At 43.4% G+C, this 27742-nt stretch overlaps 1 protein-coding gene across 1 annotated transcript in view; it reads right to left on the reverse strand.

Moving 5' to 3' along the window:
- Nucleotides 1-27742, reverse strand: part of plcb1l (phospholipase C beta 1-like) — a 117375-nt gene that overhangs the window by 59736 nt on the left and 29897 nt on the right. Inside the window, exon 3 of the mRNA XM_078289744.1 lies at nt 26301-26369. Coding sequence (XP_078145870.1) covers nt 26301-26369 — 69 coding nt within the window. The remainder of the gene's footprint in view (nt 1-26300; nt 26370-27742) is intronic.

Raw genomic sequence — 27742 nt, forward strand, 5'->3', positions numbered from 1 at the left:
ATGGGTTTTCACAGCAACATGTAAGATAAAAACAAGAACTCAGCAAATTCTATCTACATAAAATAAGCCCATTTTAACACATATTTCATCAGGCAAGTTGACCAACAAGGCAACAGTAAACATGTGGTTGCCCACAATGATGGGCAAACCAGTAACAAATACGTCACCTTGTTTCAACCCGTAACTGTAGTTCCCTGCTGGCTTAGTTCAGGGATTCGAAACACTGATCATTTCAGTCAGAAATCCATTTCTCTAACCATAACACTGCATCAACACCATTTACACATGTTCAGAAGTAAAATTTGTTCCTCATTTACTCAGGATCCTTCCTACTGGGTCTGTGTACCATGCAGTTGCCAATAAATACTTGGTTAATTGGCTCAAGATATTTGATAATCAGTCCAGAGTGGCCACAAAAACTACCTGTCAGAGGAGAAATGTATGCTCACTAAAATCAGTGTGACTGATCAGGCTTTTGCCAAATGCTCGGGTAATAAAATAAAAAAAAAATCCTGCAGGGAAAGATGTTGGACTGATTTTTCCATTGATTACAGGTATTTTCTTTACTGATTCTTTGCATGCATCTCAGTCAGTGTTTCAGCTCCAGTGTAAATCCTATATAATCTGACACAGGGAGGACTGCAATGTATGTAGGATTAGGTAATTAGCATACATCTGTGCTAAGCTTTTACGTCTCATAACACATAACATACGTTTGTTTACTCTGATGAATGGGGGATTTAAAGAGCTGGTGAGAACCAACTGTCCTGTACAAACATCCTCCAATCCCTTCAAGGGGCTATTTTAGGTTTAGGGCTTGGGATATTAAGGTTAGAATTAGGATTAGGTTTAGGTTAGGTTTAGGGTTAAGCATGTAGTGGAGAGGGTTAAAGATAGGATTAAATGTACTGAACAGAAAGTCGTCACAAGTGTAGTCATACAAACGTGTGTATCAAGAGGTTTCATTTGAATAACGCAATATAATGAAATTGTTGGATTGATTGACATGTTTACTGCTACAAACAAGACAGCAGGTTTCCTCTTTTTTGCTTCATCAGATACATTTTTTTAATCTGCTACAAAAAAAAAACATATTTCTCATTTGAAAGGTAAAATTTTATGAGCGCGCTGCCTCCAAAGAGCTAACCTTTTATGTCCCTTATAAGAATGGTGCTGGCTCTTATTTGGATACTTGGGAATATCACTTTTAGCAGCACCAGGAAGAGTTTATTTGGTACAGTAACATCACACTTCTAGGAAGTTTTATAGCCCTGCAGCCACATAGATTTTCAAGGCTTCACACACACACATACACACAGAGACAGGCATACACAGACAGACACACACACAAACAAACAAACAAAGAAAAACACAACTTTAATTCTGGAAAAACTCACACTTCACACACTCTGGGAACCCATGGAGCATTACTGCTATGGGAGACAACGTGTAGTTCAGCTTTAAAGCTTCTCTGCTGATCAAACAGCCGGTTTGAGTTGGCCTCAATACAAGCAGCATATGAGGATGGGAGAGCTGTCTGCTTCCTTTCTGGCTTTCAAACTTCCTCAACTTGGAAACTGCTGGGGAATAGTTACTGTCCCACTAATTGTGCTAGTTTGGGTCTCACTCAGCCACTACATGTATTGACTAGAGACGGACCACAGATAAGCCTCTCACAGAGTACGGCACAGTCGAGACGATCAAAGAAGGTGAAGGGCAGAATGAGATGGAAGATGGGGGGGGGGGAAATGGAGAGGGATCAGGAGGGAGTCTTTCATTCTGGGGTGTATATTTCTCTCTCTCTCCCTCCATCTGCATCCCCCTCTTTCCCCCCTCCTCTGTATGGCTCTCTGTCTCTCCTTCTCGTTATTATACACCCACATGGGTCATAATTCAGCTGCGCGCTCCAGTGACAGCGGACGCAGACCACCACAGTTTCCTGAGGCAGAGAATTGCCCACAAGGCCAGGAGTAAAAGGTCAATGCTTTATCAATCAGCTGTCAAGCGATGCATCACTGACCACAGTATGGAACTGACTGTGCGTGCATTTTTGTGTGTGTGGGTGTGTTTTCTGCATACTCCTGCGCTCATAGACCATAAAAGATAATGGACTCTCTCATCCAACTTCGGAAAGGTTTTTCTACTGGTTCATTATGCTAAAATGATGCTAATTTCCCAAAATGATACTTATTTCCTGCTATGCCATCTGGCTTGCTTGTCTATAAATGCAGCTGTAGTAGCTACTGTCCATCAGTGGTGTGTTGTCTGCATAGTAACATGTGCAAGGCTGAATGAAAGAATGAATTTTATCATTTTAAGAGGAGGAACCTAAGTAATTTTAGTATTTTCTCTATACATATGTAGTTTGTTGGGGGTAAAATATAAGTTGGAGCTGGTTTACTGGTTAAGAAGGGATATTAAAATGACAAAAATCACCTACTGATTAGAGGTATAACTACACAGCTTTAGAGCATCAGTATCTAAGACAACCAGCTCTCCATTGCCAGTTGTGATGCATCGTTGGTGCTCATGTGCCTCTATGCACAGGTTGTGAAAGTGCGTGGGCGCGGGTTGAAAGCTTGTGTGGACTTAACAATCACTCGTTCCAGCTCTTCAATTGGGGCATTTCATTAACCCCGAAGCAGTGAGACATGAAACGAGGGGCGGAGGGGTGGAGAGAGGGGAGGCAGAGGGCACGCATCACGCCATTTCCTAAATGCCAGGACGTCAACAATAACTTATGCTGACAGGCCCCCATTTTCATGTCTTGGGGAAGCGGCCTTACATTCACACCCAATGCTAATCATCATTCATGATGCACAGTGAGTGTGCATCTCAGTCTGAGACCTTGTGGGAAAGTGAAAGTAAGTGAGTGTATTATTTAAAAGGACATTAATGCAACCATATTTCTCATTTTATCATGAATAATCTAATTATGCCCTGCACTAACATATTGCAGTAATTCCACCTACTGAGCATATATTATATTATATTCTATTGCACAGCAAGACTTCTGTCAAACCGTCATCATACCTCCAGAGCGATTGGAGTACAGCCTTGGGCTAAAATAGTTTTGAAGTTAGTTTTGACTATTTTAACGAGTTGGGGTGTGTTTGATTTATCTTTCCAGAAACTTTAACAGCCTGAAAAGGGATCTATCATTTCCAAGATAAGATAATTAATTCTCATTCTTTTGCCCCAACTAAAGAAAATGTATTGAACCAGTATTTCACCGAGGTCTGGTGGACAGGCTTCCCATTGATATCATCATGCTTACAACACTCTTCTAGAGAAGCAGACAACATGATAGAGATAATCTGCACCTTTTTACAAGAATTGTATACTATTTATGAATGCCGTATATATGTTTTGTGTGCAATGTGATTTTTGTTTTTTGTTTGTCTCATCACGATTTTGTGTCCAATGCAGAAAGATACTGGAGACCGTAAAGTTTTCTGAAAATGATTTTGAATCCTGAGCAGTTGATTTCAACTTTCCTTAAACTCTGTTAAAAGGGGGGAATTTGAGTGGGATGTTGGGATACAGCATCCCTTTTGTTAGCAAAAAGATTGAACACATCCACCGACGCAACAACAGATTTTAGGGAAACTTGGGGGGGGAAACAACAACTTACCCGCCCACCATCACAGAGTTAAACTGGAATGAAACTGCCGATGTCTGTCAGCTGTTGACAGCTGTGCCTGCAGCCTGGGCCGAAAAATGGCAGAAACTCCTAATTCAGTCTGCCACCACGCACATAAAAACCCTTGACATCTCATTCAGGTTGCTGCGTCATTGAGGAGAAACACATTTTTCATTGGAAACATAGAGAAGGCCTGACAGCTTTTGACTGAAAATCACTGCCCCCCCAAATAAATCATCTGATTTAACTGTCATCCGCCAGACACTGTCACAAAGAATCGACCACAAAGGAGTTGCCTCCATCTGACGCTTCCTCTACTCCACTTTTTCAACGACTTGTCCCCTGGGATGGCAGAAGTGTGTGTGTGTGTGTGTGTGTATGTGTGTGTGTAATCACCCCCTACCGTAATACTGAGAAATGGTTCTCTTGCATCACCCACAAGCAGATTTCTCATCTATTACCACTGAGTAATTGAAATGTCTACTTTGTGATTGCATTAATAGACGTCCATTCATTTCATATCACTTCATTCTTGAAATAATCTCAAACCCATAGACATTCCTAACATCCTAAGTAAATGTTCTCCGCTGTACGGTCAACATGACCAGACTCTCCAAAAAGAATCTGATGAATCAGTATTGACTACACACGATGACCGTCAGGCCTTGAAGGGAATAATGCTCTAAAAATGCTGAGGAAATTGGACAATTTTGTTTTGAAGTCTTGTCTTTAATCTGCCTTGCTCTGGCATCAAGGTAACAGGAGGAACAATTTCGCCCCACATAAGCTTTAAGCAAAAATTCCATTTAAACAGAGACAGAGTGCAATAGGAGGTTGACCATTACAACAATTCTGTTAAAACGTCACCCCCTCTTCCAGCGGGTCGGTCTCTGGGCTCTATTGTCACGATGGCACATGGCAGGGCTTTGCGCCGGCGAATTGGCATTTTGGTCAGGCGCACACAGGTTTTTTTTTCTTTCCTGTGCCCGTTTGGTATTTTACTCACTCACTTTTGGTGTCAAGGATTACAGGGATTTGTGCTTGCATCGCCCACCTGCTCAGACCAGGTCAGAAGCGCATGGTGCAAAGTGCAGTCTGTTCTATGCTATTTTTGTGGCTTTACCAAACGATGCGCACAACCGGTCCTACTCAAAAGCTTACCCACCCTTTTTGGGGTTGATATGTTGGCCAATTTGACTTTGACATAAATCCCTCAAGCAGGAGAAAAATAAGTAACTACATACGCATGTGACTGTGGTGCAAATGATTGTCATCCAACATAGAACTGTCAGTATGCACCATGATGCACAGAGTATGAATTGTGAGTATACTATAGAGGATGCAGAGACTGGCTGGTGGATGCCCCCTCCTCCCGTAACCAAACTGCAGTTCACTGCCAACTTCTGTTTGACTCTTCGCCAAATATCATTGAACCGTTTCCTACATTGGGAAATGGTTCTCCTAGGACCAGAGCAAAAATGGCAACCAAATGTATTATCTCTTCCCAAGTTAATTTAATTCAAAGCGCTGTACATTCGCTTGTGATGGTTCTGTAGCTCCAGCACAAGGACATCAGTTTCCTCTTGGGAGAGGCTGTGGTGGCACAACCGCTCTGGACCGTTCTCTCACAAAATTGTCGGAGCACCGCGGCACAGAGCACGCTGCATTTAAAGGGAAGGAAAAGAGGTGATTTGATTGGTCATGATTGACCCCAGCCCCTACCACACCTATTGATAACGTATTCCTCCTAAGGCAACTCCGTTTCCAGCTGCAGCGCAGGTGTGCCGCACGCCTCCAGCCACAAAATTACCAAAAATCAGTCACCATGCACTGTGCATTCGCGCTGAGCGTCTTAGACTGCGCCGTTAATTCACGAAAATACTCCCATCTGACACAACCATTACAGCTGAAACAGTGCTGACTTATACTGTCCTAAAGACAAACGTTCTCAGTTCCTGTGGGGTGTACAGATATTTGGCAGCCATACAGAAAGAAAATGTCTTCTTTAATTGCTTTGTGCTAAATAACAAGGATGATATTGGCCACATGTTTACTGTAACTAAACTTTAAAGAACCACACCATCTTAAAAAAGGCTCTTTAACAGCTGTTAGAGTCTTTATGTGCATGTTCACAGAAACCCAACCATAACTCACACCAACACCTGGACACGACACCAGAGAATACAGTATTATGCCAACAGTAATGGCCAAAAACAGATTTTCATAGCAGATGCTACAGTAGCGGAGGGAACAAAAGACCTGTAGGGAAGCAGACTGCCAGTATGGATTAAGAGGGAACATAAAAGCTTGGAGGGCAGGACATAAGGATAATTATACAGAGGAGATTTAGGGGCTCTAGCTGGGTCTCTGTCACAGCGTCCCTTTGCACCTCAGTTCCTGGGCATGTAACCTGCATTAAACTACTGCAAGAACACACATCCTGTATGCAGTCACAAAATGAGGCTGTACATGTGAGAGCGAGCCAGTGTCCAATAGCAGAGAGAGAGAGAGAGAGAGTACAACAGAATGGGAGAGAATAAAGAGAGAAAGAGAGACAAGAGGACGTTCCATGCTGTGTGTGAGTAATCGTGAAGGAAAGACAGTGAGACAGAAGGGGCAAGGGGCAGATTTGATGAGGTGGAAGTAGTCTACCTGGCATGCAGTCTTCCTCTCACTGGCCAAGCACACATTGGGCAGACAGGAAGGCAGAGGCGCAGACAGGAGGGAGCTGACCTCAGATGCACCGAGTGAACTCCAGCAGGAGAAAAATAATCAACCACTGTGACTCACCAGCTCAGCACTTCTCATTAGAACAGATGCTGAACAAAACTGAGAACTTTTAGTAACCCGGGATCATATAGAGGAATGAGGAATCAAGTCAGAGACTGACACAAGCAGCGCACTTGGTTGGGGTATCCAGTAAAGCACTGGAAGCAATTGGGATGTGGGAATCGAATAGTAAACTGCATACTGTAAAATGTAGTACCTGAGTATCTTTTACTTTTGTTATTATTATAATCGGTGATTGAGGGGAATTTAAAGGGACATTTAAAGGGACCAAAATCAAAGCTTATAGTCCAGAAAAATTTTGTTTGGCTCATGAGTTTTTGAGGGTTTTTGAGTAAGACATTATCCACTGATGCCATCTGGGGAACACTTAACCCCAGTTGAGTTCATTAGTGCTTAATGAAATAATGTAGATAATTAATAATAATAAGCATGACCCAATACAGTTTCAGAGTTAATTAAGTTTGTTTCATACATGGATAGGGGAAGGGATCCGTTTTAGTCAGCTGACCTGGTTAAATAAGGGTTAAATAGGAATTCAATCAAAACAAAAAATGAATGAATTAAAAACCATAGCAAAAATGTGTGAATGAGGGAATAAATTACACCCAATGTATGAACAAAATAGTATGAAGATGAATCAGTGATTTAAAAAAAAGCCAGTTTGATAGAATCTGACCGAAAGTAACTGGTGTAAAAGAATCCAAAGTTTGTGATCCTGCCGTACTTGTTTTTTCCTTGTGTTACTTTAGAGCATTTCCTCCATCCCAGCATGCCCCAGGTGTTCTGGTCATTTCTGCAGCCCACTCCCTCTGACTCATAGGCATCAATTTGTGAGGTGGATGAACCCCATTCTGTTCAAGCTGTCAGTCAAGGCAGTGTTTCAGGGGTGGCTCTAAAAACAGCGCCCAGGAGCCAGACACTGGCAGGTACATAACTACAGTAATTATCTTGTAGTCTTACAGAAGCTCTAATTTCCTACAGTTAGACTGCGAGAAATGCAGAGGAAATGCTAACATTTCTACTAACGGCAATCAGCACACACATCTGCACATTCAAGCAACTAAACAAAAGCACACACGCATGCATATTTGCAGTGAAGTTTGCATAGGTGCATATACACCAACACAAAGACACATACACACAGTCAATGCAGTAACAGGCACAGACAAGACATAGTCGCAAGCACACACACACACACAGACGCAAATTATGGGGCGGCAGGGTGGCATAGTGGTTAGAGAAACTGTCATTTAACTGGAGGCTGGAAGCATCCACACAACTGATGTGTCATTGAGCAAAACACTGATCTCTACCAGCTGACCCTGACCTCTGACCTCCCTGTGGATATCATTAGTAGTAGTAGTTGTAGTAGTAGTAGTAACACATATCTGAAATAAATCCAGTCCAATCCCTCATTATCCTCCTCCATTGTAACCAGTGTGGGGGGTGATGCATTGCAAAGTAATCCCATTACTTTTTCATGTAACATAAGGTAAGGCATTACTGTTCTAATTTCAGTAATGACGTTATAGTTAGTGATCTAACAGATAGGTTATCATTTATGTTACATTCTTCAGCCTTTACACAACTTTATTGTTGTAATATCTACCAAAAGATTCCCCTCATCTTATCCTGCCTTCAAGTCATGTCGGAAATATCGGAATTTTGAGTAGAGCAGACATGAACGAGCCAACAAAGTGGTAAATATGACTCAGACAGTTGGAATTCATTGCTGTAGGCTCTATCTTTATTAAAAACCTTAAAAGAAAGATTTTGTGTCTGTCATTATTTAGATACTTCTGCTGGTATGTGGGCTTAGCTCAACAATATTTATTGCCCCAATGAACGCAAATAAGTCTAGTACAATCGTTTTAGGGCGTAACGCAAAATGAATGTAATGAGTAGTGTGACTAATTACTTTTCTCTGGGAGTAATAAGTAAAGTAATAGTAGCGTAATGTGTAATTTATTGCTTTTTTCCCGTAATGCCCCCAACACTGATCATAACCAAAAGAGGCCTGCAAAGCCTCACACCATACCAGGCTGTGTGTTTGGAAGGAAGCAGCCTTGCAGTTTTCAGTTCCCCGTCTGTGGCCCCCCGCTCGGACCCTCCAGGAGCCCCATGGAGAGCGGCCCGCGGGGGAACTGTCCGCAGTTCCAGTGGGGCCCAGGAGTAAATAATTTATATGAGACCCCGCTGGCTCTGGGCAGCCTTCAGGCTTTAGATGCTCTGCCACTGCTGCTGCTGCTGCTGCTAGGAGACAGCATATGTCCTCTCCCCTTCTAGCTGTTTCCATTCCTGCCATCCTTCCTTACACCCCCGCGCCCCCCCATGACAAAACACTCCAATATGCTGGGCTCTTTGCTGTGTGTAGGACACTGAGCAGATTCCAGCCCCGCTGACATCTTTAATAATTCTGGCCAGAACCAATTGAGTTTATTGAGGGACATTCCTGCAGGACTAAGGGGGAGGGCTGTGTAACATCAGACATAGCTGACATGCTGTATAAAGTAATAGCGAAGCTGAAGAGACAGGGCTGCGCTTTGTCTTTCTGCTGATGTAGACATGCACAGAGACCTGGCTTTATTCATCCCTGAGAATCGCCTTTGTCCTGATTTGTTCGGCTAATGTGCATGACACACATGAGTTGCACAACAAAGCACAGCCTATACAGCAGCTTCTAAAACAGGGCTACATGAGACACAGAATGCCTTGTGAGTATCCTGCAGAAACCTTATATCGTCAAACTGTTTGCCAATGTGTTTTGGACAATTTCTTTTATAACGTCTAATGGCTTGGCTTATTCACAGGATCATGCAACGCTCTCCACACACTGGAAACTGCTGTCAATTACAGTAAAACAAACAACGAAACAAATAGGGCAAAATGAAGATGAAGATGCAAAGTTTCTGTGGTTCTGTCAAAAACCTGGGTTTCACAGTGAATCCTGCACTCAAATTGAAGCTGTGAGAAAATTTCCATTAATCAAACATGGCAAGTTTCTTACAATCATCTCGATGCTTGAATGTGGATTAAATTATACCATGGCTTCATGAATTTTACAAGAGTAAAGACTAAGCAATATGAGTTAAAAAAAAATATTAAGCCATTCATTCCTGCCAGACTGACGACATAAGCCAAACCTTTTACACAGCTGAGATATGTTCCTTCTGTTACAATCTGCTGTATTGTCCCAGCAGACCTGGGTAAAACACAGTGTTCCTCACATCAGGGGTCATTACCTTTGATGACATGCTTTCTATGAATTCACAGCGGAGCTATTTGAGGAGAACATCTCGTGTCAGCGAGAAGTTCAGGACGTCTTGGTTTCAGACAGCACAGCATGCTGGGTCATTCAGGCTTTAACAAAAAACTATGGGGAAACAGTTGTTTAGCACCATGCTGTCACGCCAAGTCACACACTACACTTCCGCTCATGGAGAGCAAAATTTACTGGGTGACATAATTATGTGCATAAACATCTCTAATTGGGCTTCCAAATCGCTCTGCAAACATTTGAGGATCCTTGGTAAGCATCATGCAGTGATAATTGTGATTTATCTTCTGTCTGTAGTCATCATTTAGCCTTTTGCCATCATTAGCTTCACCGTGACACACAGGGCCTGCTGTCCTGACATCCCCAGACCATCTGCCAGGCCGGGCCATGCCAGCCACCATCCAACCAGTCACCTACCACCCTCGCATAACGCCCCATTTGGTATGGCATCTGTGTGCTCCACTGATCTGCCAACAAAGGGGATTAGCGAATGTTTAAACAAGCCCTTGGATATTTAACAATATTCAAATGGCCATTTAATCCCATGATCTATGTTAGAGCTAATGCACTGAGCTGACCGATCTGGGGGCGCCCCATCTCAAGACGCCTCCGTGTTAATGACACGCATGATGATGGTAGAAATAAACACTCCGTGTGGAAGCGGCCTCCGTATCTGATCGGCTTTGATTCTGTGTGACCGCTCTACGATAAAAGTCGATTACCAGTCCAGTGCAGTTCTCTACCTGACACCAGGCACCTTTGGCTCCTCTAAGCTTAATTAGCCAGCCTCAGCTTCTAATGGAGGACCGGCAGAGGCGTCTAGACAAAATGCCTGCCGCCTGTTAACAAGACTAAGACAAACAATCAAAAACAGCTGATTATCACCAATGATACATTAAGCTTCTAATGCGCCGCTAAAGCGCCTTGGAAAATCTGGGAGTGTGTCTGTATGAGAGATGGAGCGAGAGAGAGTAAATCCTCAGCTTTCACCAAAGTCACTGTCTGTTGCTTTTGTTTGTTGGCACAACAAGATATGGAAATGAGCTAATAGGTTTTTGGATAAGCATTTTGTATGTAACCTCATCCATCCCCCATTCGCTTCAGAAGCGCAACTCAGCTCAACAGTTGACTGCCATGTCAAAATGAAACTTAATGCGTGCAATGTAATATAGCATGAATATAGACAAAATTTTGGTGGCAATTTGTAACTGCTTAGTAAGTGTGCGTCCATTTTTCTAGGAGATCAAATTCATCAGTAGGCACATATTAACTGGCGGTGGGCTATTTGGTCATATCAGATGCTTGCAGAACAGGCAGGCCAAACATAATCTTGTTGCCTTCTCTATCTCCAACACTGTCAGTCTACCGTTAGCTCCAAGCCAAACCACTCTGTCCAAACCAAATCAGATTTCCTTCCTCTTCCACCCTCTTTTTTTTTTTAAACAAGTACAGCATATGAAAGCAGTCATCCTGCTTGGTGGCCGTTTTTATCCAACGTGCCTTACAGTAATGCAAGTGTATACCTAGTATAGGTGGCCCCAGTGGGGACTGAACCCCTCATCCTGATAATATTAATGCCATCAAGATACACAGGACCAATGAGCAGAGGGGAACTGCTGAGGGAGAGGCTGTGCCCACTCCAAATGCCAGTGTTTACTGGCAGAGACCATTACTAATGCTGCTCAAGCTAAACGGCTGCCAATTGCTTTATATAGTAGCGCTGCCTATATAACAGTAGCCCCCTGAGTATAGTAGCTACTCTTGGACAACTGTTTACATTATTGCATTACTTTACATTATATAGTGGGGTAAGATAATTCCACTTTCAAGAAGTTGTCTTGAATCAATTGTGTTTTTAGTGGATTGATCTGCCTCATTCTGTTGTTTCAAGATACTGAAAGTTGAAATTGAAGTTGCTGAAAGTGGAATTATCTAACCCTTTCACTTGTTTCAAGAAAATAAGATTTAAAGACTGTATATGAGACTGAACTACTTGTTAGGGGTTTGTGCCGGGAGACTGTTGTCAGCTTCTCTGGTAAGTGTTACACTTGTGAAACGGAACCTGCAGTCTGTCAGCTACCAAACAATGTGGTATATCCAGAATAAAAAGAGAGAAAAAGAGAGAGCTTTTTGGCCAAACAGTTGGCTTCTTCAGATGTAATACAATTTCCTGTGGAAAGAAAATGCATAAAAGGTGAAAAGATTCAGGAAGAAAAAAGAAGGTATCCAAGCTGTCCGATCCAAGCTCAGTTTGCCCTAACATCATTCAAAATGGAGAAAAACTAGTGAGAGAGCAGGGGGAAAAAAAATAATGTGTCTTCCGCCTCCATTTGCTCTGGTCTTTCAGACAGAAAAATAGTTCCAGAGAGCTCTGTGGTCTCCGGAGCAGCAGCATTAAGAATCAGACATTTTCTACCAACCCTCCTGAGATTTACTATCGAAAACCAATTAAGCCTTTGGCATGCAGTGCGCTTGGAAAGGCCCGGTGGAGGGAGTGGGAAAGGTCTCCTGTCTCTTTGCGTCTCAGCCCTGGAAAGGTCCGTAAAATACACACACACATACACTTGTTTGCACATACAACTACACAAATAATCACACACACACACACACACACACACACACACACACACACACACACACACACACATACACACACCCATGTGTGATGTGTCTATTGGGCTGCCCTATGTGATTAATGGTGTTAGGAGCTGGCAAGTGTGACCAATTTACAGAATTCCCAAGAGCAGTTCTCTCCTCTCTTCCGTCTTCTACCATATCTGTTATGAATGGATGGATGATAACAGCATGGGGGAAAACTAGGAGGAGATATCGATTACTCCAATTAAACAGAAACTAATTAGAGAGGAAAGAGGAAATGCAAGCTAACAGGGAGAATCTCAATTCTGCCTGAGGTGCATATCTGGACATTTATTTAACGATACAGTTGTAGAGTCTCTTTCCACAATGAGATGTCCACCATTTGAAATGATCAATGATCATTACTGTAACATTGCTTCATTAGCATTAATGATCATTAGCGAGTAAAGCGCATTAAAGTTTTATATTAAAGTTCTGAGCTCTCTTAAAGGAAAACTATGAAGGTATTTTTCCCATATCCCATGGATATCTTATGTGTCAATAAACAGCCATTTGGTTACCTTGCCTGTCCAACAGAAAACAGGCCAACTCTGCATCACTCTTCATTCCCTTCTGTTCTTTTAATTCTCGCTGGTGGGGAAAAGCCAAGCCTAAGCTGACTCTTGACTTGAACAAGCCCTGTCTGCAGCTCTTTTTGCTTCATTGTACTTTGTTTTTTCGCGGAGTCTGCCAAGCCTTAAGTATCACATTTGCTCGCTCTAATTGAAAACAGATGTTGCAAAATACCTTTTCTTTGGGAGGTTTAAAACTTGATGAAACAAAATCAAGCCAAATCAACTGTGTTCAGACAGGCCATTAGTCACCACCGCCAGTCAACACTGATAAGTTTTCAACTCTCGTCCCTCAATCACTGTTAGAATCACAGGTCTGGAACAGCTAACAGATCTCAGCAAATGTTGCTCCAATTAGTGGAGTTAAACAAACTCCCCAGACTGACTGAAACATATGCTTCACAGCTGAGAGGAGAGGAGAGGAGAGGAGAGGAGAGGAGAGGAGAGGAGAGGAGAGGAGAGGAGAGGAGAGAAGACAAGAGGAGAGGAGAGGAGAGGAGAGGGGAGGAGATGAGGGGAGAGGAGAGGAGAGGAGAGGAGAGGAGAGGAGAGGAGAGGAGAGGAGAGGAGAGGAGAGGGGAGGGGAGGGGAGGAGGAGAGGAGATGAGAGATGAGATTAGATGAGAGGAGAGGAGATGAGAGAAGACAAGAGGAGAGGAGAGGACAGGAGAGGGGAGGGGAGCGGAGGGGAGGGGAGGAGGAGAGGAGAGGAGAGGAGAGGAGATGAGGGGAGAGGAGAGGAGAGGAGAGGAGAGGGGAGGGGAGGGGAGGGGAGGAGGAGAGGAGATGAGAGATGAGATGAGATGAGATGAGAGGAGAGGAGAGGAGAGGAGAGAAGACAAGAGGAGAGGAGAGGGGAGGGGAGGAGGAGAGGAGAGGAGAGGAGAGGAGATGAGGGGAGAGGAGAGGAGAGGAGAGGAGAGGGGAGGGGAGGAGGAGAGGAGATGAGAGATGAGATGAGAGGAGAGGAGAGGAGAGGAGAGAAGACAAGAGGAGAGGAGAGGAGAGGGGAGGGGAGGAGGAGAGGAGAGAAGAGAAGAGAAGACAAGAGAAGAGAAGAGGTGTGAGTGCTGCTAGATGAGAGGACAGTTAATTAATGGTTGATGTGATAGTTCCTTTGCTCCCCTGTCAAAAGGAAAGCTACCAGGTGTCAGAGAACCTTTCCAGCCCTTGTTAGCTCCATGCTCTTGCTCTCCTCCTCAAGGTTTCCATGGTAACAGACCAATCAGGCTGGTCATAACCCTGAAACCTCATACTCACCTGCAAGGTGGGCAGTGTATGTGTGTGTGCATATGGGTGTGTGGGGGCATTCATGTGTTTCCGTGTGTGTGTGTATGTGTGTGTGTGTGTGTGTGTGTGTGTCAGGGCTGTGTGTAAGGCGCTGAGCTTCTCTATTGAAAGTCCAATCCACCTGCTGGTCAGTGTCATTACACCAGGTGTTAATATGCTGAGATAATATTCCGAGATAATGACATTAGCATAGAGACATTATTTGTGCTATTCCCCTCACTATATAAAATCTGGTTTGTTTTTTCCTAATTACAGTCTTATTGAAGAGGAACTAACCATTAGTTGCCAGCTTGAGGTCCTTTTATATCGAAAACCCACAGATCCTTGGCGATTATAACACCAATCAATCACTGACTTGCCTATGAATTCAGCAAAATACAGTGCAAGGTGAGGGTCAATCGACCAAGTGTATAGGCATCAGCAGGCTCCCTAACTGCTCTAGTAATGGCTGGAAAAGAGCCACTGGTTCAATATACTGACAGTGACAAACTGATTATCCTGCATGCAGAGGGATCTAAATCAAGACCTTGATCAATCAGCAGGACTGATAAACAGAGCCATTGATTGTGGACTGTAGTAGACTTACAGTAAGTCAGCTGTCAGCAGCAGCCTAAATGAGTTGGAGTTACTGTTAGTTTTGGGGCTGCGATATTGATACGCTCTTACCACAGTGCCATTCACAGAACTCAGGGACCAGAAAAAGCTCAACAGCAACAGCGGCACTGTTGCTCTTTCTCCAAAGGAAATCTATCTACCTATCTATCTATCTATCTATCTATCGATCTATATATCTATCTATTCTGTGCCCCCCCCCCCCCCTAGGAAATACACCTTGAGTCCACCCCAAACCACTTAAAATGCACAGTAAAATGTCAGTGATTCATGGGTGTCTGTGTTAAAACCGGCTCTTCCCTCAATTCCTGAAAAGTTGACTTTCCGCTGGCAGCACATTACAGCGCTGCTCTCTGGTCTTGCAACTGGTTCTTATTTGATCAGCTCCAGTTCCACTGGCACGACCTTTGCTGGGTTAACAAAATGTCACATGTGATTTCATTACAAGCATCAAGTGACTTGGAGACATGTGCCAAGTTCTGCTGGAACAGACTGACCCCAGTACAGTGACCAAAGGAAGGGTCATCACGAGCCAAAAGTACACCATTTAAGTTGTTACCACATTCATAGTTTTCAGTACTTTTGTATAAAGATATGTATATATAAATTGTTACAGTGTTTCGATGACTTAGGGTCATTTTACACTTGAACGTTGATCATTGAAACTTTGTTTGCTATATGCAAGGCTTGTGAATTGGGCATTTTATTTTCAACACTGCTGCTGTTTTTGTCTTTATATATCTAATCAATGTGAATTCCTTTGATAGAGCGCATACAGCGCACAGCTGACTTGGCTAAATTCAATAACAGGGACAACAGAGAACACAAATACAATATAAGACTGTGAATGTCTTTGATAATGGATGTTAAAGATTTTTTTGTCGTGAGGAAGCTTGTGAAGCTCAGTGTGAACAATGAGTCTTATTTGCTTTGTTCCATATAGAAGACACCAAACTAGTTCTGTGCTCCCTCTTTGATTCTGGCCCAAAAAATGTCAAAATATACATTGTGTCCCTTGTCCTGAGCTGATTTAATACAGTAAGATGAGTGTCTGTGTGCTCATATTAAGTGTGTGTGTGTGTGTGTGTGTGTGTGTGTGTGTGTGTGTGTGTGTATGTATGTCTGAGCTGGGAGTGACATTCCAGCTGGGCTTCTGCTACAGGTAGGGACTTTACCTGTATAGGTGCACCACTGTGCTCCTACTGGCCTTTTCACCACGATAGTCATCTCTGGAGGCACTCGGGTAACACTCCCTCTCCACCGACACAGGCCGCTCTGTTCATCATCACAGTCTCCATTTCATCCGCTCATTCATTCGATCATTCTGTTACTCATTCATCCCGGTCCAAGGCGGCATTGAGCAGCTCAGTCTCATTTAGCTGGGAACAGGAGGAGCTCCTGAGTTAGTCCAGAGAGAGACAGAGCAGCGAAGTGCTCACCTTCGATTTCTCCATGAGCGGTAATGAGATGGCCCGCTTTGCACCTGGGGAATTCATCTGTGTGCGGGGATCATATAAGTAATTGACTGAAGAATCAAACCCGAACCCCATCAAGGTCCTAGCCTTTTCTATATGCTCCTTTTATTTTTGTAAATCTGTCCCTCTCTCACTCCCTACTCGCCACTGAGGTTGCATCGAAGCGTGACGCAGATCAATTGCTTGTGTTTGATTGATGACCAATGGTGCAGCAATTTCTTTTATGAAAATCAATGAGTCCATACACCAGTTTACTCTAATCACCTCTTACTGCAAGCTGCCATTTGCCCAGGGGCCAATCCCTCTGATGAGAACGACAGTCAGGAGCAAAGGGATTCCCAACTCATCTCCACATATTGGCACTGACTAGATTGACCATTTGATTCTGTGAGCGCCAGACTGAATGAGAGAGAGGGAGAGGGAGAGAGAGAGAGAGAGAGAGAGAGAGAGAGAGAGAGAGAGAGAGAAATTGACCAAGAAGAGGGGGGTAGTAGATGATAGGGGCTTGGGGGGTGTGATGGCATGTTTACTCCAGTGATCACCAGAACACAATGTGTCGTTTGTGTGTGTGTGTGTGTGTGTGTATGCGTGCGTGCATACGTGTGTGTGCGTGTGTGTGTGTGTGGAGGCGAGTGATCGTGTCTAAAAAGGGAGTGTGTGGGAGTTCTCTCCCCTGGCCTGTCAACTGACAGCCAGTTTCATGGCTCTGTGCACTAAAGTGTCTCTGAGCAGAACCCACTGGGGAGGAAGTGCTGGTCACACTCACATTCACTTACCAAATACAAATCTCTCCCCTTTTTCATTCATGTACCATATGATACAGCATGCCCACCCATCATTTGTGAGGCCATTCTATTCTATTCCATTCTATTCTATTTTATTCCATTCTGTTCTGTTCTGTTCTGTTGGCCCCATGCTGTTTCAACATTTCTGTGGTAACAGCAATATCTGTGATTGATGGGAGTTCGCTCAAGTTTGTGGCTAGTGTAGTATTTCATAAGGAACTCAGGAATAAAACATGATTTCTTAACAAAGAAGCTGACTTGATGGCTTCTACAGGAACATATATAGTCGTTTGACAACCTGATCGCGCTCGGTGAGTCTACCTTACACTGTTAAAATGTTATGGCTAATAATCAAATTTCCTATGGGAAAAATGAATGGGAATTTACTCGCAGAACCAGGCATCTCAGCTCTACAGTCAAAGGAGCAGAGTGGAGGTATGGGTGGTGTGATTCAGTCAGCGAAATGTAAATAGATCTGCCTTCAATCAGTGTCCAATCTGCACAACATGCAGCAATCCTGGGGTGTCTCTCTGTCTGTCTCTCTCTCTCTCTCTCTCTCTCTCTCTCCCTCTCTCTCACACACACACACACACACACACGTACACACATACTCTATTTCTCTCTGTCTCTCAGCCTTTCTGACCAAGGTCTTTGGAGTGACTCAATATCACTGATTGTCCCTCCAAAATGTCCTATTACATATAGCTGCTCATCTCACAAAAGTGTCACAAGAGCATCAGTGCTCATTTGCACAGTTGCCATCCTTAAAGAGCTGGTCATTCGTACACTGCAAAACACTGATCCTCTACAGTCCTGAATTTCAACACATTGCCATCTGACACTGTAATCTACAGTCTATCAGTGCAAGCAAGATGTGCCGCCGACATCCATCTGACTCCATTTCATAGGCTGAGCACTGATCCCCGCTTGTCAATTCTCCGACAGATATAGCCTGTTGGCAGGGATCAAGTATTCTTTCTCTCTCCGCACTGCAGGGGGACTCTCTAGTCGTACAGCGAGAGAAAGCGGGGTTCGAATTATACTCTGTCTTGCTGGGTGGGGATGGGGAGTACAGAGGGAGGGGGGTAGTCATTCGCAAACAGGCTACAGTGTACAGTCTACATCAGGGGCAATATTTCAATATTATCATTTATCGTCTTCCAGAGTAATCGTATCAAGATCATATGGTGATTTTGGGATATCGTGACACACAATTCTTCTGTGTAAACCGATGATAACAAGCAAATTTTGTTTAAAAACTCACAAATCAGGTCTGAAACATTTTAAGGACATTATTTATTTGAACATTTCCGTTGACATCACCTAACATTACCATTCGGTTCAATGGGATGAACATCAGATTAATTATTTAACATGTGATTCTGCAGAGGTGAGCCATATCGTGATATGTTGATATCGGAAAAAATGATCATGGAATTGATTTCGACCATATCGACACCACTGGGACCCATACTGAAAATAACACTTCTCCATGGCAAAGCAATACACATACCGCACACACACACACACACACACACACACACTCAATCATGCCATTGCTTCAGCGATAAGCTGAAGTCTGACTGTCAACTGGACTAAACGTTGCTCATCACAATGCACAGTATGCCCCCACCAGCTGAGGCAGTTAGACACAGCTGAACACACACACACAAACACACACACACACATCAGACCAGAGCATCTGATCCGACACTGAAACCGCAACTGGATTAACTTTCTGTGGAGAGCGAGTGGGACGGTGTGTTCCCTTTGGAGATAGATTTTACTTTATCTTGCTGCAATATCAACCATTGAGTAGAAAATACATTTAAAATAAATAAAAGAATAGTAATGGATTATAATTTCTAGCGACCTCATCCAATTTAAACTTTTACTGCTTACTGGCTCCCCCATAATTCAAACCCTGTATGAGAGACTCTATAGAGCACTGTGAAAATTGATCGTGTTTCACAGGTCAGCCAAGGTCGATATATCAGATTGTCACTCATTTTGTTACAACTGCAAACACTTAGATTGACAGTATACAGTGTGCAGTACAGTGTACGGTATAAAATGTCACTGAGCTTATGTTATCAAATATTCCCATGCTTTCTCAGCTATTCATCTTGTCATATGGGGCTGTAGTTGTGTCCGGGGGCCTCCAGACAATGACCTTGCCTGGTCAGGGACGATCAATAGCTTTGAAAGGCTGTGATTGTTGCTGCTGGACCACATACTGTGACCCCATCCTTCATCGATACACAGCAGACAGCACAGATGATGGAAATAACCGCTGCCACAGCAAGACCCTTCATGCCCCAAAAAAACATGTTCACACGCTGTAGATTTTATAAAGCATTCCTCCCATATTTAAAAAAAACATTTAATATTCATATCGTCTTGTAGTTGTAACCGAGCTAGTGCTTTGCTTTGCACAAAGCAGTATAGTGTAAAAGATATGACTGTCACATATGTAAAAAAGTAATGTTTCCCCTACATTTATTCAGCATGAGCGACCTCCCACTTTTGGAAAACCTCCACCACTATTGACACCAAAAAATAACAAACTTGCTCTAATTAGTGCTAAGATCATTATAAGCATCCGAATATGTTTTCATTCAAGTGCAGTCGACTCGGGAACCAGAACTGGGACTGCTCCCTGGTCTGTGACTCAATTTGGAAAACAGTCACACTGCTCCGCAGTGCTGCAAAGAAAACCGAGGGCCGACATTAATACTGTGTGGCCTGTTTCACGTTTACGATCAAAATCTCCCGTAATGCAATTACTGACTAAAACATTCTGCAGCGTGCTAAGAGCTGCTTTGAATAAGAGTTGAATAACGAGAACTTATGCAACAGTAGGCGACGGTTATTAACGAAAGCCCACCGATCTCTTTTGTTTGTCGGGTCCAGAGATTATTTCTGCTAGATTTCCACATCATGACAAACAACAGTCCTTTGCAAATCCATCCCGTAGCTTGCTGAGGTGAGAAATGAACTGGAAATGGAGCCGTTTAGCCCTCACTGCCATGGCAGACAGAGCTTTAGCTGTCTTTGTTGGCCAGACAGAGTTGTGGTGATAATGGCCTGCCGGACTCTCCCAGATCCTGTTACACTGCTGGGGACACACAAGGAGCTCTGTATTTAGCAGCAGCCCTCTCTGCTGTGAGCTTAGAGTGTAACAGAGCCGAGAGCCACTTTCTCTCACCTCACAATAAAACCCAGAAGTAACAAACAGCTCTGGAGCAAATGCACATCTTAGCCTTGATCCTGCTGCCATCATCCTCCAACCCACCGCGTTAATTTCATTTCTTTCATTCACTAATGGCATCGCCCAGAAAACAGCCATCCAACCGTGGCCAAAAGAGCAACTTAATGCATTCAATATTTTTTTTTTTCAAGTATTGCTGTTGATGCATGCCACTTACAGTGACATTTTGAGTGGATAGTCGCTTCTATATTTTCTGTTGAGGGTCACCCATCACTCCAAATGACCCACATCATCCATTTGGTAGTTTAACTGCATAACTGCATGATTATGGTTGCTTTGGGGCTTTGTTTTGCAGCAGTTATTTCCATGTGTGTTTCTCTGCTGATAACAGCAGCTGCCTCAGTCCAGACTGGCTACCTTTGTAAACTATCCCCTTTGACACCAGTCCAGAAATCAATCCGTTCCCCTCTCAGTTGATCTTGATTAACCTGTTTGTGCAAGCCTCTGCATTCAGGTGTGTGTGTGTGTGTGTGTGTGTGTGTGTGCTTGTGTGTCAACCCCACTGTTTTGAGTGGACTGTTAGTGTAACTCTTTTGCCTGTAAGCATGTGCACATGCATGTGTGTGAACCTTCACGTGTGTCTGTAAGAAAATTGAGTGCTGCAGTGACAGAAAAGGTTTGCAATCACCTGCTACACTGCACCCAGTCAGTCAGTCAGTCAGTCAGTCAGTCAGTCAGTTAGTCAGTCAGTCTGTGCCTCCATCCAATCATGCATGTGTCATGGGATGGGTCAGCCATATGATTAATGCAAAACAAACATCCCATTCTTTACAGATCAGTTCATCGCATAGCACACACAGCAAAACAATTGCCTAGCACATGGTAGGCTCAGGCTGGGTGGAGATAAGGATATCTTAATTATTAGACCAGAGCTGCACACTCTGCACACCCACAGAGTAACAACACCCTTGCATAATGTCTTACACCATACATAATGGGAAGATTTGGGAATAAAGTCTCCAGTTGAATACTAAATCATTAAGGCTGTTTCCACTTTCAAGATGTACCATACAATCTGAATTACGCAGGCACCATGCACTGGCTGGATATTTCACAGACAGATATCTCTCTGGGTTGTTGAAAAGAGACAGAGAGAGAGCTTGTAATTTTCAGACACCTACTGTAAGCACCCTGGTGAGACGCCGATTACATTTTCCTTTTGCCAGTCCTGCTAAGAAATAATAGTTAAAATGAGCAGAGAGAAGAACACTCCCAGAAAATGAGAAACAAGACCGAGGCAGCCTTACAACAGGCCCATCAGACTGGAACAGAGGGGAGAGCAGGAGAAGTTATCTGCGTTGTCTGAGTTGTGGAGAAATTAGTTATACGGTAAGTTATACTGATGAGATCGGAGAGATGATTGGCTTTAGTGGTTTGGCTCTTTCTGAGGAAAGAGGACACGCTGTTCAGGAACAAGCTAATCTGCCTGATTTAATAAAGAGGCAATATTGAACGGAGGGTTTGGAGCGGTATGCCCTGCCACAGTGACCAGGGGCTCGGCTGATCAGGAGGCCACACGGCCTCACATGTCAAACCGATCTCCATAGAATACCCCCGAACATGAATTGATGGAAATCTACACTCAGCCTTCTGTTTTGCTTTCCTGTGAGGACATTTTTCCTACTTCCCAAATGTGTAGAATAATCTTACTGCCATCAGTTCATTAAATAAAATAATCTTTTGGGAGCAGTGAGTGGATATTTCTTTTTGTTTTTCTTTTGTCTGGCTCCAGTGAACTGATTTTGCATATGCAGAAAACCTTACTGTTCCCACTGAAGTACGCTGTCTTGGATATTTCACTTGGCCATGCTATATGTTTTACTTGCCTGCGAGCCTGTGGCTAGTCTTTTTCTTTCAGGTATAGAGCAGATGTGTCCTCACAAGCCACAATTTAAATGGGGTCTAAAGAAGATACTGTAGTATTAAGATGGCCACCAAATATCACTCTAAGGCCAAAATGCTTAGAATTATATTGAATGTTTTATATTTTTAGTGCATAGATCTAGTTCAGGAATGGTTAATCAACAATAATTGTCACTCTGGAGATCTGTAGCCACCACCAATCACTTTCATACTTTTCAAGTTTTATCTAAAAAACAATATTTCTAACCCATATTAAATCACTGAAAAGTAAACAGGGATACAATTATTTCATTCTGTGTCCAGGAACTTACATTTGAAGAAGCAATGTTGACTTTCTGAAATTAACAATTTTGAGAGCTGGGCAAAAATGAAGTCTGCTCATCAGAATGGATTCCCAGGGCAGCTAATGTTGGAGGTTGACTATTCCTGAAGTCCTACTTTAGGTCTACAAGCTAGAATGTGAAAATGTTCTACCAAGTACAAATATGACTCCTCTCGCTGCTGCTGCCCATCCAGCCGATGGCAGGTGCCGGCAGTGGACAACATCGGCATAAAATCACCAACAAGCCTGTTTAGACACATTCTGTCAGCCGTGAAAAAATCACAACTGTCACACTGAAAGAGATTCTGGCCACTGCCAGTCACTCGCTGGCCACAGACAACAGTTTGAACACTCCATGATATCACAAAAGCGTGTGAAACGAAACAAAACAGATCAAGGAGCAACAGCAAATCCATTGTTACCTTTTTTGCCCTCTGTTCTCTGTGATGGGCGCGGCTACGCTGCCAATTGTTTCTGGGTATGAAGTGGATGATTATTAGTGCTGCGCTTTGTTTACCAGACCTAAGGGAGCGTGATTTATTTCTGGAGCTACCAGTCAAACAAAGGTTGCCTGTTGTCACTCTGACAAGCGGGCCAATCTAATCAGCCTGAATGATGAGGGGGTGGACACATGCTAATTAGCATCAGCGGCCTGAACATGGTAGAACGAAGGACACTGTTCTATAATCGTGCTTTGTGTCTTTCTAGTGTGTGTGTGTGTGTGTGTGTGTGTGTGCATTCCTGTGTGGGTTTGTGTGTATGCAGTTCCGTCTGAGTGCATGTGCACACAATGTACTCGCAAGTGGCCGTGGGTGTGTTTGTGCGTGCTCCTGTATCTGAGTTTGCGTTTATGTATGTGCACATAAACCCGCATCTGTGCTCCTGCATCTCTATCAAATACACTTGAGTGTGTTTGTGTGTGTGTGTGTGTGTGTGTGTGTGTGTGTGTGTCTTGGCAGTGAGGATGTATGAATCATAACTGCGTGGCTGTGGCCCATGGGCAGGGTGACACAAGTTCATCAAGGGTCGTACAACCAGCTCACCCACTGCGACGTGCCTGTGAACACGGCGGCGCGCTCTGAATCTTAATGACGTGCAGGGAGAGAGATTCCGACGCCTTTCAAGACAATACGAGGCAACTCGAGCTGAAGTAGGAACAAGAGCTCATAAGAGACGAGCCGAACCAGCTTTGCCATCTGGAGCCCATTTCAAGGCAGTCTGCTGAGAATGTGATTGTGTCTGAGTCTGATAATACTCGGCGGAGGACGTGCGACTCTTGTGTTGCACAATGAAAGCCCTTCTAAAGCTTTCTCCCACATGTCATCACGAGTCCAACATCTCGTCTCATCTCGGTGAGCGCGTTTGTTTCCTACAATTTACATGAATGAATGAATGAATGCAGCTAAGGGAGGCCCTGATGGAGAGCAGACAGAGCATCAAGAGAGTGAAAAAAGCATTAGACAGCATAAAATTATAAAACTGACACGACAGTAAAAATAGGAGCACTGTGTGAAGTGTAGTATGAAGTGCAAAGTGTGAAGTTTGAACATGAAATATTGATTTTAAAAAAAGCACAATATAAAAACACTATACACAGATATAACAATTATTCTCTTCCTTTCCTCCTCCTTTTATCTTCCCGCATTCCTCCCATGTACTCAGACATGGGAGGAAAGATGACACATGACAAATACTGATCAATATCATTGATTTTCATTGGAAGGCAGCATTTCTGGTCAGATTTCATTCAAGACTGTTTCAAATGTTACTGTGACCATAACAGTAACATCATTATGATGTGTTTTTGTAAAGCATAACATCATAAAACAGATTAATCTTTCTTTGTCATTATCTCATGCATCCCCTCTGTAATCCATGATAAACAAGCATTTACAGTAATTCAAAGAATGATAGCCTAACAACTATTGTCAACCCACCAGGAGGACTCCAATTATTTACATCAGAGGATATCTTTGCAACAATTTTGCAAATCCTCATCCTTTTCAACAAGCTCTGTTACAATGAACAACATAAACGCAGCTCATTTCTTTCAAGCCCAGAGATACCGGCAAAACCTTCATACATTCTGACAAGATCCTTGACAACTGTAAAGCGGAAATGCTTGGGAAGCAAGCCATGATCATAAGTGCTGTCCATTTACAGCAAATGCTGTCTGGTATTTTCTCTGCTCCTTGCCTGACATCTCCCTTTGACCTCCCATCATCCCTCTCTCTCCTTACTCCTTTCATCTCATCCTTCCCCTCTCCTTCTGTGGATTTTACATAAAACCTCTCCTTGCCTTTCCTTCTTCCTTTTGTTTCCTTTCCTTCCTCTCATCTCCGCAGTCTCCTTGACGTTCCCCCTCCCACTCTCCTTTCCTCCTTTCCTCTCCGTCTTCCTTCCTCTCCTCATCTCATCAACTCCTCAGACACGGTGTCTCACTGGTGCTCCCATTACAATACCCAGGGTGCATCGCTGCTCCACCTCCCAGTAATGGATTTCCACCATCTAACCTGTCACGTGGGCCGCATCTCCTCCCTGGGTAGCCCCACTCTGTAAGCTGTTTAGAAATGCATGAATCCTCTCCGCGCTGTTGTACTGATTCCATCATCACTCACTCCCCAGACAGAGCATCAGTGTGCGACCCCCACTCACTTCTCCTGCTCCACCAGGACCGCTGCTGCTATGCAACAACAGCCCATCAGAAAAAAAGATTGAGGAGATCCAAAAGCATGAAGCAAATTGAGTCATTATGCAGGGAAATATGATAGCAAAGTGGATAAGAATGCAGTTTAGTGTTGTAATCATCACTGGGTAAGTGGGAAATTAAATGGCCTCAGCATCACTGGGAGAACAATATCAGGCTTTGCAATTGCTCCAGAACATGGCAAATTCTTTGACAGCTATAGTGCGGCAGATTGAAAAATGTGTACAAATTCTTTTCTCATCACTCACAATCAACAGAATTTTAATTAGCTGTGAAATAGCTAATTTGGATGCGCTTTAGAGGGAAACTATCCATGTACTGTGACTGCATGGGTGAATTCAAATTTGAATTCAAATCATGTTTAAGCGTCATATTTTGTCTTCACTTCCTCACTTTTAACTCCTCACCACTGTCTGAAAACTGAACTATATGCAGATGGAGGGAGGACAGCACTCTCCTGAAACAACGTATTTACTAGTGCACCGGTGTGTCAGTATGCGCTTACACACACACACACACACAAAACCACAAATACACAAGCCACTGGAATGCAAAATAAAATGTGTTTAAGATTATCGATTACAGAAACTATACCTTCTACAAAAAACTAAACCCTTTTCCATAGATACAGGTAGAGACAGAGAAGCTGTATGGATAAATGTATCTCACTGCATCCGTCTGAACCCATTTCCAGTCTCGTCAAGCCTTTACACACCAGTCACTGTATTGGATGAGCCACGGTATCCTGATGCACATCTATTCAAATATCCTCCCCCTCAGATCTCTCGGCTAGACGGATGCCGACACTGTCTGAGTCACGGTCAGGCCCACTCCCACTCATGGCTTTCATTTCTGTGCAAAAATAGCCACTCATAGAGCATATCATCACCAAAACAAGCCCTGCTCTGTCCTTTCAATGCGTTACTTATTGTGTGTTGAGCTTCCGACAAGCTCCTTGATAGACAAAAACAGTAACAATAGTTTCACATCGGAAAAACTGATTCTATACATGGCATAAACAGAAATGCAATCATAAGATGTGGATTGTAAACTTACCTTTGGCGTTTTAGTGCATTTTCCATTTCTGGCATCCTTTATGTAAGCAATATCCAGAAGGTCTGTTTCCTGTCAACAAGAACAAACACAGTTAAATCAGAAAGTGCTAATTCAAAGGTACTTCGGGACACAAAGACATTCTGTGCCCATGGGAGCCATTTGGGAATCAAGGAGACGGCAACATTTAACCAACACGTTGCATTTTAAAAACCACCACCTGTGGCTGACTGCACTGTGTTTTGCATGTGTGTGTGTGTGTGTGTGTCTGTGTATGAACGTGTTTAGGGACACACATTAGCCTCAATACTGGATGTCATGTGGGATTAATTCAGCGTAGATAGATGCATGTGTGTCACTAAGCCTAATGACAACACAGTTGTCCCACGAGAACACACAGTGTTGTGCTTGAAATTAGAGCAAAAGTATAATATTCCATGTGGGCTGATGACCGCTCTAAGTGGAGACTCACCAACACACACACACACACACATACAGACACACACACACACACACACAGTACACCAAATACCAAGCCAGGTGCTCGGTATTGGGACAATTTCCCTGATACTAAAATCTGATGCTGAGACCCATGTGTGACAAGTCAGAAATCAAAGAAAAAGGTGATGTTCATTTTATGTCTTGACAGATTATATTTCAGTCATTTTTGTTTCATAGCAGTTTAAGTCTAAAAAGGTCAAAACTCCAGCAACACTTGTAGTATATAGAACAACTTTATTGTTAGACCAACGCGTTTCGGCTTGTGGCCTTCATCGGGGTCATCATGAAACACATTACAAACAATCCAGCGTTCATCAGATAGCAGTTTAAGTCTACATCGGTCAATAAAAGTCATGGCTTGGATCCTTACTTGGATCGGAGCACTGGAATCACTGTTGGCCGTGAAAAGCTGGTATGCATGCACAACAACCCACCAACACACACACAAGCACGCATAAACACACAGACACAGACACAGACACACACACACACACACTGTCCTATGTTGCTGCATGATGCTCTGCCGTAATGCCTTGCCAAAGCCTGGCTGGGCTCAGCTGTGTGAGTGGCAGTCAACTGGGCAAAGAGACATTACATTGCACTATAACAAAGCTCTCTCAGCCAGTACCCAAATGAGAGGAGAGCATAGTATTATTATGATTTAACCAGAAACTTAACTAGGGTCTTCAGTAACTGCATCTTAAATATCACTGCTACTCCAAATGGAAACCTTGGCTGCACTGTTGATCCATTATTGATACAACGAAGGGATGGAAGCCATTTCAGCGCTCCTTGTTCCATCTTACAGTTCCAGCATTTCACCAAGGTGCCAGAGAGGAGTTCGCACTGTTCTGGTGCAGAAGCACAGTGGGACAGGATTCAAAAGAGGAGTGCTGAAATATTGACATCACACAGCAATGTGCATGGAGGAATCTTGTCACTAT

The sequence above is a fragment of the Centroberyx gerrardi genome, chromosome 18 (genome assembly GCF_048128805.1).
Source record: "Centroberyx gerrardi isolate f3 chromosome 18, fCenGer3.hap1.cur.20231027, whole genome shotgun sequence".
In the NCBI taxonomy this organism is placed as follows: domain Eukaryota; kingdom Metazoa; phylum Chordata; class Actinopteri; order Beryciformes; family Berycidae; genus Centroberyx; species Centroberyx gerrardi.